The 12,495-nt window shown below is 37.8% G+C and overlaps 1 protein-coding gene across 1 annotated transcript in view; it reads left to right on the top strand.

The window, feature by feature from the left end:
* The window catches only part of ADAMTSL1 (ADAMTS like 1), a 410,929-nt gene that overhangs the window by 129,709 nt on the left and 268,725 nt on the right, over positions 1-12,495 (top strand). Inside the window, exon 5 of the mRNA XM_004581085.3 lies at positions 11,594-11,720. Within this exon, the coding sequence (XP_004581142.2) occupies positions 11,594-11,720 (127 nt within the window). The remainder of the gene's footprint in view (positions 1-11,593; positions 11,721-12,495) is intronic.

Below are 12,495 nucleotides of genomic sequence, written 5' to 3'. Positions count from 1 at the left end.
CCTTTTTGAAGGTTGGGAGCTACCCAACATGTATATTCTTATATGTGGTGCAAGTAAAGATATTCCAGGGAAAAAAGTGACCATGGACATGAATAAATGCATCAAACACTGAAATATAATTATGATCTTGTTTCTTTCAGGTATTACATTTCTAATAACTATAAGGCTCAAAGAACTCTAAGATTCATGTCCTGTCTCTATTTCTTCTATGACAGAAAAAAAGCTGTATTTTTTTTCAATAAAATATGCTTATTATCCCATCCAAATATTTTGTGCTATGACTAATATTCCTCTTGGAAAATTTTTGGGTTAAAAACCTTTAGTTGATCAAACTGGTAAGAAAATTTGCTGTCAAGTGCATGCATTTGAGCCCTTTAGGATTGAAATACAGTTATTTCAGAGGCTGTTTTTCATAAATTCTGTTTCTGATCAGCTTTCTCCACTAATTCTAAAAGGAAGCCAATATGGACAAACAAAAATGGCAGCAGAAAACCTAGGAAAGGAAAGGATATTGAATATGGTGTATCAGTTAAGGGTGTCTTTGACAGGCTTGAAAGCGTACTGCTGATGGTATAATCCAACAGGTTTCCAATTATGTTTTGGGAAGAAACCACAGATTTGAGAGCCAAGGAATGGCACATAGCCTCCTAACTTGAGATCTGAGATTCCAGAATAATTACACTGGAAGGAGAATTGTTTGGAGATGTAGACACATTCCTTTTTACCTTTTCTTCTCCCTCATCTCCAGCTTTGACACAAGCACGGCTAGTACACTACTGCTTTTGGAATATTGACTTCAGATAGCATATCCATATGCATAAATGAGAGTTCCATTGTAAGTATGATTTTTTAACAATTTGTTTGTTCTTATTAGAAAAGCACCTAAGGAGAGAAGGAGAGACGGGGAGAAAGATCTTCCATCCGCTGGTCACTTCCCAAGGGGCCTCAATTGCCAGAGCTGAGCCAATCTGAAGCCAGGAGCCAGGAGCTTCTTCCGGGTCTCCCACACAGATGCAGGGTCCCAAGGCTTTGAGCTGTAGTCAATTGCTTTGCCAGGCCACAACCAAGGAGCTGAATGGGAAGCTGGGCAACCAGGATAGGAACCGGCACCCATATGGGGTCCCGATGGACACAAGGCGAGGGTTTTAGCCATTGAGCCATCACACTGGGTCCTGTAGGTGTGATTTTGCTAAACCACTGTCTATAGCTGAAGTTTTTGAATTCTTTGAATATAAGCTGCCAAAAATGATTTAGAACTGTATCTGTGAACTCTAACCCTTAGAGGGGAATGGCTGTTTTTTGGTAACTTACTCAAAAGACACACACATTCCAGTAAGATCCATATTTGTGCCAGGGCAGAAGACCAGCTGCTATCCTTTCTTTTTAACAAAGGACATTTGTGTTTGAACAAAAACTATGTACTGTAATGCCCAGCAGCAGAAGGGGGTCTGAGCAGTGATGTCAATGTATACCATGATGTCACCACAATTCACAAAGAATTACAGTTAATGCCATGTGAAGTGAGGCCAAATTCAACACTTTCCCTCTTGGGTACTTCACAGTCTGAGAGACAGAAGCAAGGCCAGAGGTCAGTGCTTTGTATAATTTTGTTTCGCATTCTCCAGACACCCTAATTTTGGAAGCAAGGGAGGGAGAACACAGCCCACTAGAGCAGTCGCCTGACCATATGCTGAAAGTGAATTCTAGTGTCTGCATGCCCAAGTGGCTATACTAGGTTAATTCTTAGGATTTCTAATTGATAAACAAGTTTAACTAAAAGCAGTAGGCAAAAAAAAAAAACCCTAGATGTGTTTAGCAATAACTTCTAACAAGAATTTTCTTCAGAATGGAGAAAATAAATCAGACTGAGAGTACTTGAGAGTTCTTAATAAGTATTTGAAATAATATTTGTTCTCTCTTTCAAAACTTCCAGAGTGTTTTTCCAGTAAGTAGATGATTATACTAATGACCACAAGGAAGGAAGGAGAGAGACAATTCTTTAAAATGTAGGCAATTGAATAGATTTAGCACTTTTTCTGTCTGTTCCTTCTTATTCCTTGCATTCACATCTGTTATCTAATTGCTTTATAATATAAAAATTATAGATGCCTCAGACCTAGTAGAGATCAACTAGTGTCTCTGGAACTGCCTGGTGAGCAAGCTATTAAGAGACACCCCCCCAAAATACACAGTTCAAACAAGAATAAGATAAAAAAAAATGTGACTCTTAAAACAGAGACCCCAGCAGCAATCTCATTCCACTGAAACCAAAGCCTCCTTTGGAATTTAAGTACAGAGGTGGTTGACTTCTCAGCCTTTGGTGGAGGTGAAAGAAAGCAGGTTGCTGGTGGAAGGGGTGTTGCTCACTTCCACCCTGGTGACCAGCTAAAGGGCTACAGTTCAGACAGGGCAGTGACGACACCCTGAACAAGGGGTTGCACAGTTGATGTGCATTAGGAAGAGCCAGTAATCAACCTCAACCTATCAAGTGTAATGTTAACCTTCAGATCCAGAACTGGTGATGGAACTACAGTGTGAATTCTTGAGAGCTGTGTCTGGTGAAAAACAGATCAGAGGGAGATTCATTTCTGAAAAAAAAAAAAGAATATTTCTACACTAAGGCAATTTTGGTCTGGTAGATAATAAACCAGAAACAAAGCAGATGAAATGGCAAGTGGATGTTAAACTCTCAGATTGCAGTGCTATTGCATGATGAATCCTTATAAATCACTTTGTTTTTCAGTTATCTCTCAGTATACAGAAGTTGTGACAGAGATGTCAAATAGTGATATTTGTGACATTGTAGGTTGGGACAAGAAGGAAAATTATTTGAAATCACAATGTGCCTGTCACCTGTGGATTTGCCTACAGAGTGAGTTCATTAATTCATTCAAAAATTATTTAATAGATGGTTGATGAATGCCAGGTACTGTTCTCGATAGACAGTGAACAAGTTGTACAAATATCTCTGGCTTTGAACTGCTCTGTTTGGGAGGGAAGTAGAAAAGAAATAATAAAATGAGTAATGAAGCAAAATATGTGATTAAATAGATACATTAAATAAGAAAAGGTGGGAAAAATAAGAGAACTAGGGCCTGTAAAGGGATGCAGCGTTACATAACTGGCCGCAGTTGGTGAACATCTCAGACAAAGGCTGAAGGGAGGCAGGACTGCTGTTATAGAAATGTCTGAGTAAGAGTATTCCAGTCAGAGGCAACAACAAGGCCTGTCCTAAGATGAGAAGTTGTTTGATGTGGTTAAAGAACAGGAAGGACAATGAGCCATAGGGAGATGTAATAGAGAAGAAATCCAGTAAAATGATGTAGAACATTATAAACCATCATGAAGACCTGCTGAAGCCTGAAGGAGGTTCAAATAGTGACTGCTAAAGCCCCAAAGAGAAAATGCCATGTGTGTGGAGGACTCCTTTGGGAAAATATTTGCCTTAAGGAAAGAGAGTTAATAATTACCTTGATTTTTTTCATAGAGTAGAATATTGAGGTATAGAAGAACTGTACCTCATTCCTTTAGACTAATAGCTATAAATATTTGTCAGTATTTCCCCTTGTCACATATATGTGGATTTTTATGGCTGTAGAATATGGGCAGTGTTTTTAGTCACTGATTCATTCCCTCAAATAAAATACTTCTGTCTGCTGAAGCATTCCTTTTAAATCTATGGAAAGCAAAGATCCCACATTTTTCCTGATGTCCAAGCTCGGTGCTCAGAGCAATAGGCAGGTGTTGCTTTTGGCAACAGTATGTGGCCAGCAGAAGGATATGCAAGCTCACTCTTCTGTCTGCTCACTGCAAGTGGAATACTCAAGAGAGCGTAATACATCGTAGACTACAGGGACATCTCATTGATAGCATAGGGCAATGTAGCACTTCAAGTCCTGCTAGGGTGATCTTCAGCAAGTTGTTTAACTTTTCTGAGCCTCAGTTTTATTTTTTGTAAAATAGCCATAACTTCAGCTAATTTTCAGGGTAAATGGAAGAATGCATAAGGCACGTAAACAGTGTTTGGTAAAAACTGAATCACATTTCCTTCATTTTTTTTCCTCCCCATGTCCTTTGATCATCAGTGTTAATGATCTTAATGTATTTATAGTCTCACTTGTTTTGAGGATATTATCTGATTAAACCCATTCACTCTAGATTAAAACCATGTCTTACACTTATCTTTATTCCCAATAGCATCATAACAGTTAACGGAATTCTTTGTATGCCAGTGATTTGGTTTAATTTAAGTCTAATCAGCAGCTTCATGTGTTACTCCTCCCAAGGGCATTTGAATAGCAAACAAAGGACTGTACCAGTTTTCCCAACATTTTAGCACAAAGGAGTCCTTTATAACATGTTTTCTATGGAATTTGTGTTTTGTACATTTCCCTGCACTCTAAGCACTGTATGAGTAGTAATTTGTTATTCGTATTTATGACTTAAAGATTTGAGTGTGTAATTAGAATTTAAATGCAGTAAAGATCAGGATTCAACTTATTATAGTGAGATGGTTCATGTTTTTAGTGAGCTGTGTGATTTCATTGTAGATATATATTTTTTCATTAGGCTTTTGGAAATCATTAATAAATATAACCCATGGACCACTTTTTGCAATCTTGTGAATTGTTGAAGATTCTATTTTTCTCCAACTGGAAACCTTAGTTATAAGCCCAAGAAACAAGTGTGTAAATTTGGGTACCTTTAACAAACTATAAGATAGGCATAGTGTGAATGTGTGTGTATTGGAGGGGAGGGGATGTGTCAAAGGGATATAGTGGGAGTATCACTATCTTACTTGTGCTTTCATATCCCATGTTGCAGATGAACCAGTAGATAAACTATTATAATTTAAAGCCAGAAATTTCAAGGTGGTATTTTATACTGTTTATGCCATATAACCTCTTGCAGTCCTTACCTAAAATCATTCAAATCTTAAGAGAAAAAACATTTGTAGGTAGTTATATAAAAGAAAGTAGCAAATCAGCTAAATGGCTTAGAGTGGTAAATTGATTTTGTCTCCTCATGACAACCATCGTCTGTTGGATTTAGCTTCTAGAGCACAGTGCCTTAGAAGATTTGGGGCCACATAAAAACCTGGCATCGAAGCATGCTGCCCTTGGTTAGTAATGTCTGCTGTGGATATTGGCATGGGCACATGGGTAGTGGCTACCTGTGGAGCTATATTTTTGCATAGCCCTAATTGCCTTAAGATTTGCTTTCGGATTAAATTGTATTATCTTGATGCTCTGTTCCTGGATGCCATATATTTTTTAGTATGCTTCTACCAAAATGTTGCTTGGCCCTCAGGTGTCATCAAAAGTGATTAAGAGATAGCCTTTTGAAATTTTGGGTATTTATAAGGAATCTTCAAAAAGTTCATGTAAAATGTGTACCCAAAGAATACTTTGTATGGATTTCAGGGATTTTTTTTGCACCAAAACAAATGTATCATTTAATTCCAGTTTTCCGAAAACTCTGGAAGTGTCACTGTATTTGCTTAGATGTGATTGGAAGATTACTAGTTAGCGTTATCTTTCACAAGTCATAGAAAGTCATGTATATTTAGGATTCCAGTACTTTGAGTACTTACGGTAGTCTCCTGAGTCATTTCTTTTTTCATTTGTTACAAACTTACTGAATGTCTACTCCCAGGAAAATGTCATACATTTTCTAAAAGATGTGGTGAATCCTGTGACTCTTAAAATTGTTCAGTTCATCTTTCTTCTTGGAAACTCAAATCCAGATGGGTGGCTCCCACCATCTATCAAAATGCGTAGGACCTCATATTTTGTTTGGTGTAGTTTTTTCACTTATGTCTTTGTCTTTGCCTTTCTTATGTTTTTTGCCTCTTTGTTCCATTTACCCAGTCTTTTGTTAAAAAAATTATTGCATGATATAACTATGCATATACTATGAATCTTGCATTTAAAAAGATAGACCTAAGCAAATTAATCCATATGTAAGTATTTTGACAGTAAAGTAAGAAATGCACTAGCTCCCCTATTTAGTAAGCTAAGTGAGGTGCAATGTATGAAAAAGCACACTGTTAGAAAAAGCACCACTCTTAGAGTTGTATGTGCATTAGTTATAAGTAAGAGTGACTGTGATCTGATTTGCAGAGTTCAGTTTTCCCTATTTGTCTTTCCCCGTGCTGAAAATAGAGGATTTAAAAGCTTCTTACCTCATGGTGTTGGATCAAGAAAAGCTTGACATCACTGGCTTAGAATTTGATGCTAGAAATTGAAGTCTTTATGGGAAACCATTTGAAATGAGGCCAGTATGAACCCATCTAAGAATGTCAGTCTGAGACTTGGTATCTGCTTTTAGATCATATTCATTGACATTGTCCAAATCTTCGATATGATGATCTTTCTCTTAAGCCTTCTAGAGAAGATATTTTACTGCACGTGGTTCAGTGTCCACGGGACTTGAGTTCTGCCTGTTTAGTGCTATCAGCAAGACAAAGTGAGAGGAGAAAGCTCTATCAGCACATTCTGCAGATGTGATACCAACAATCTGCACAACATGTTAAACATCTGTGAGCCAACTTGGATTGGAAGACAGGGTCTTAGTTTTTAGAGAGGAGTGTGTGGTCCTGAAGAATGAAGAAAATCAGCAGTGTTAAGTGTATGTTCTACCAAAAAGTAGGGCAAAGGTTACAGGTCTGTATATGTGCATGCGTATGTGTATGTATATAAGTAGAGGCATAGAATATACTTTAAGATACAAAACTTACACACGATCATGCAAAAACATACATCTAGCATATGAAATACATGATGAGCTACAGGTAATGTCTGAAAAACAATCTTAAGTCTCAAAATGCTCTTTTGACTTTCACAAATTGTTCTTGGAGATTTTTACTTTTTATGTCACCTAAAACAAAACTTTTACAAACTAAGGGGCCAATGTTGTAATCCCCCTTTCCCTTTCTTCATCTTTCCCTATCTGTAACTTTCAAATAAATAAATCTTTAATAATTTTTTATAAAATAAGCAATGCTGTGCAATCATTTGGGATGGAAATGATTGGACTACTGCATCCAACTGACACCTAGTAACCGAATACTGAAAAGCTGCCTTAAGTCAAACTATCCAACTAGTTTTCCATCCTTTGCAAAAAGAGTCCTTGTGGTTGCCAAAGTTATGAGTGGTCATTATGTCACTTTAATGTTTTGTTCAGAATGGGGTGGGTCTGGGAACTCAGTGATCCAAACATTATCTTCCATGACATTTTGCTAATTATGTAGGTACACTTGGGAAAGTGTCTTAAAAATAGTAGCCCTTTACAGTAATCCTTGTTCACATCAAGACAGAGATTACATTTGTCCTCTAGTCATTTATGGTCTATTCATCTCTATATACACACATAGAAACACACAGATCACAGATGAACACATACATTGTTGCATAAATATGCATATCATCAATGATTACATGGTCCTTTCCACATCATGCATCAGAATTATTAGCAAAATATCATGTTTGGTGCTGTGTGTTTAATTGATTTGCCATCTTTCTTTGGGCATCTCAAGTATTATGCCAAACAGCAGATATATAGATATGTTAAGCAAGGATTCTCAATTAGTCCATTATTGGTGTGGAGACAGACACTTACTCACAGGGTAAGCTCAATGGAAAATATATAACCATTTGAGTTGGATGTGTATTACACCTCACAGTAAAATTGGCTTAAACATATCATGGATTTATTTTTTCAGAAAAATGTAAGATGTAATCATTCCAAATACAGTTCGCAGGCCAGTTCTTTCTTTTTGTCCTGCAACGCTTTGTGCAGTGCTTCCATTCTTAACTTCATCTTATTTTTCAGCATGGCCTGGAGTCAACAGGCAAGAGGGAAGAGAGAGGGCATAAAGGAATCTTACCCAGCTAAATCAGCTTGGAAGAGAGAGAGAGAGAACCCACACACACTCCCACTGTCATTCCACAAAGTACAGGCTAGTCACTTGGCCAATGAGATATATATTCTCTTACTGCATATAATATCTCCCCAGATAGAGTTCTATTACTGAAAAAAAGACAAAAGATGGGTATTATATAACAATTACCAGTCTCTAGCACATGAAAATATGAACAAAAATCGAAGCAGGCTTAGAGCAATAAAGTAGTTGCCAATGAAATCTCTAAAAGGCTTTTAAGATAAGATTCGTTTATTTTGAAAGAGAGAGATCTTCTCCTCTGTCCTTTGCTGGTTTACTCCCCAAATGGTCTCAATGACTAACTCTGAGCCAGGATGCAGCTAAAACCCAGGAGCTTTACCTGAGTCTTCCACATAGGCCACAGAGGCTCAAGCACTTGGGCCATCTTTTGCTGCATTTCTCCAACCATCATCAGAGATTTGGATTGGAAGTGAAGCAGCCAAGGCAAGAATTAGCAATCATATGAGATAGCAGCATTGCACGGGTGGCTTTACCCACTATATCACAATGCTGGCCCTAGAAGAGGCTTTTTGAGGCCAGACAATTTAAATTGTGAAGTATGAGTACAACAAAGAATATTCTAGTCAAAAAATTTAGCATGTGTAAAAACACAATAGGATCTAACATCCCTGCCAATTAATCCCATTTATATATTACCTATTTATCTTTCTGTTAATAACAGGTCCTAAAGTAACATTTTAATTTTTAATTAATCTAGCAGTTATTTAAGATAAACAGATTAAGATATGTCAAGAATGATTATTCTGATATAATTGCTAACAGCTTTCCACTTGGATCAAAATGAGAACACTTTATCTGACGATGAAGTATTCCACATTTTAAAAATAATTGAGTTAGAATATTTTGGCATCTTAATGAGGACTTGATACCGAGAAGCTCAAAAAAAAATATGTTAGGGATGCTTGTATTTAAAACACTAAAGCTGAACAAAGCCTGGTTAGAACAGACTTGGTTCATGCTCTAGGGCCTCGCAGCCCACACTGAGAGCCTTAACTGTCCAAATTAGCCTTAAAAATGTCACCTCCTATTTAGTGAATCCTAATATGATATTTCTTTGTATCTTTGAAGTTCAACTATTTTCTTATGATTTGGGAACCATAAAACAATCTTTAAGAGTAGAGAGATTTTCAAGATTATCTCTGTTGGCTCCATTAGGGACATCAGATTCCATGGAAGAATTTCTAGAGAAAGTTAAATCCTAGAAAAACCTGAAATTCCTATCATGTTGAAAAGTGAATCACATAGATTTGAGATGCCTGAAAGTGTGTGTTCTCATGCTAACTGCCCATCTTATCCTTCCCTCTGAGGATCATATAAAATTAAGCTCAATTTTTTTAAATCCCTCTCAACAGTAGCATTAGTAATTCATTGACTGCTGCCTAAATTGAGATCACCAGGCTTGCTTTCTCAAAGGATTCAGATGGTTAATCTTTTATTTTCAACAACTTTGGTTTTTGCTTATTCTCTAACTACTTTCTGGGCACTTTTAAAAGATGTGCTGAGTCTCATAGCAGCCCTTGTGCTTCAGTTGTTATTACAATTCATCATTCCTCCCTCAGCTCGAAAGCCTCTTCCTCAGGAAAGTCTTCCCTGGCTTCCTCCAGATTCCACACTCTATGTAAAATGGCTCTGTGTGTTGTGCCCTTTAATATGCCTAGCATTTTATACTCATTGTGTGGGATAAGCATTTGCCTCCCCTGTTGAGACTTTCACATAATAAAATAATATGTATTGGGCCCAGTGCCATGGCCTAGCAGCTGAAGTCCTCGCCTTGAAAGCCCCGGGATCCCATATGGGCGCCGGTTCTAATCCCAGCAGCTCCACTTCCCATCCAGCTCCCTGCTTGTGGCCTGGGAAAGCAGTCGAGGATGGCCCAAGGCTTTGGGACCCTGCACCCGCGTGGGAGACCTGGAAGAGGTTCCGGGTTACCCGCTTCGGATCGGCGCGTACCGGCCCATTGCGGTTCACTTGGGGAGTGAATCATTGGATGGAAGATCTTCCTCTCTCTCTCCTCCTCTCTGTATATCCGGCTTTGCAATAATAATAAAAAAACTTAAAAAAAATAATATGTATTACATTTTATATTCTATAATATTTATACAGTAATGCAGCAATATGTAAAAGGTGAAGAAGAAAAAACCCAATGAAACTATATTAACAACTACATTTTTGAAAGGCAGGACAAATTGTAGGGGAGTTTGTAAGATTAAGCCCTTCCAATATCACTACAGTTCTCAATATATTTTGCCAAAAAACATAACTGAAATAATTTTGAATTGGATGAGTATTTTGGTGCTAGCTTGTAATTAGAGTTGTTAAGATCTACAAGCAGAAATAATTCGGATTTGAAAATTTTTAAAACTCAGACATTGGAAAGGAAAGAGTAAACACAGTGATGAAATTGCCTACCTACTTTATACAGGCTTATGATTTTGTTCGCATGATTTGAGCTAAGCATGAGTGTTTTGTTTCAATATTTACAACTTGGTTTATTATGAACTAAGTGACCTTGGGCAAGTTCATGGCCTCAACTGTAAAACGGAGACATATTATTCCTTTGATAATTAATGAGATATGTGTATCGTGCCTGATTACTTGCACCAGACAGATTGTGCAGTGTTGTTGCTAATCATCTGTTTGTCCCTACAATGCAACCAGCTGTTCCTTCCACGCGTGTACATTGACCTTGTTTTTATTAGTTGATTGTTTTCTTTTTTAAAACTGAAATATTACAAAAAAAATACTTACAGAAAGAAAGAACAAGGGAGGGAGAGTGGGAGGAAGAGCATTAACATTCAGCAAGTATTTACTGAGTGGGTTTCATTTACCCAGCACTGTTCTGATTGCTTAGAAATGCATACATAAGTCTGTCATTTCCCTTAGGCAGTTCACCTAGGAAGGAACTATGGAACATAGGGAGTCTTCATAAACAGTTCCTGCAGCAACTATATGCTTCATAGTTATGTATCTTGTCACTTGGATGAATTCTAGTTGTTGGGAGTGGACATTTTTTTGAACTTAAATTCTTTAATTTCACTAGTTTAGGATTCCTTCTCCCATACTTTCTCTCAATACTCCCCTAACCAAGTCTTCCCACCATTCTCTTCTTTATTTTTTTTAATGTTTTATTTATTTGAAAGAGAAAATGACAGAGAGAAGGAAAGACAGAGATAGAATAGCTGAGGCTAGGCCAAGCCAAAGTAAGAAGCCAAGAATTCCATCAGAGTCTCCTACATGGATAATGGAAACCCAGAATCTTAGACTGTCATCTGCTCTCTCCAAGGTGCATTTGTAGAAAAATAGATATGAAATGGCAGTATGACTGAATCCAAAACATTCCACCATAGACAGTGGATATCCCAAGTGGCAGTCAACTGCACCACAACACCTACCCATCATTCTCTTTTCTTCTGTTCTTTCTGTTTGTTAATTTAATCTAGCACATCTTTACACATGGTACATTTTGCCTTCCCTAGTTTGGTTCAGATTGTAGTTTAATCTTATTCATGGAAAGTATGTTTTATACCCCTCAAGGCTGAAGGAAGGATCATTTGGTGGTTTTTTGGCCTCACCATGGACCTTTGTCTTGGTAGATGGCTGGTTGAATTACACATCTTTCTTTCTTGTTAGATTGTTGGCTGCGATCACCAGCTGGGAAGCACCGTCAAGGAGGATAACTGTGGGGTCTGCAACGGAGATGGGTCCACCTGCCGGCTGGTCCGAGGGCAGTATAAATCCCAGCTCTCCGCAACCAAATGTAAGACACTACAGAGGTGGGGCAATATTTTGACTTGGTGATTTGTTATCCACCCCTGGCTTAGCTCTTAACTACCTGCAGCAGCCAGGACTAACACCTCCACCAAAATGAAAATGACTGAAAATGTTATGGAAAGCTTCATGTTTCTGTTTGTTGGTTAGCTTCAATGGGATAAATCAGATTACATAGTTGCAATGCTAGACACAGCAGGAATCAACTAGGCATGAATCTAAAGACACTCTCTGTGCATGCATTAGCTCTGCTGTCCAACATGAGAACAGGAAAAATCCCAGCTCCTCCGTGATAGGTATTGTCATGCTAATAGTGGAATATAGCAGAAAGAGAAAGATAAGCACAAATTCATCCTTATCATAGGAAGATCAAATGTTCTTCATTTAAAAATGTGATTTGGTCAATGGTGAAATAGGCTCTTTCAAAGTTAGTATTAGGTAATGATATGTGATGTCGTTTATTGACTTTTGTGTCCTAATCTCTCTATATAGCAGATATGTATGTATGTACCATTAAGTTGGCAACTTTACATGATCTCATTTAGTCTGTGTAACAACTTCATGAGCAAGAACCTGCTAATCCTCACATTACACAGAAGGTAACAGAGGCATAGCCATACAGTGTGACATGCTCAGAGTCACAGAGCTATAAAATAGAGCCAAGATTCGTGCCCACAAGTCAATTCCAAAGCCTCAGCACATAACTATTCTTCTTCCTGTTGGCACAATTCCACCAATGGGGCATTTGGAATAGGGCAGGGAGA

This window comes from Ochotona princeps, chromosome 14 (genome assembly GCF_030435755.1).
Source record: "Ochotona princeps isolate mOchPri1 chromosome 14, mOchPri1.hap1, whole genome shotgun sequence".
NCBI classification, from domain to species: Eukaryota; Metazoa; Chordata; class Mammalia; order Lagomorpha; family Ochotonidae; genus Ochotona; species Ochotona princeps.
The sequence above is the reverse complement of the archived record's forward strand: the minus strand, read 5'-3'. Positions and strand labels throughout refer to the sequence as shown.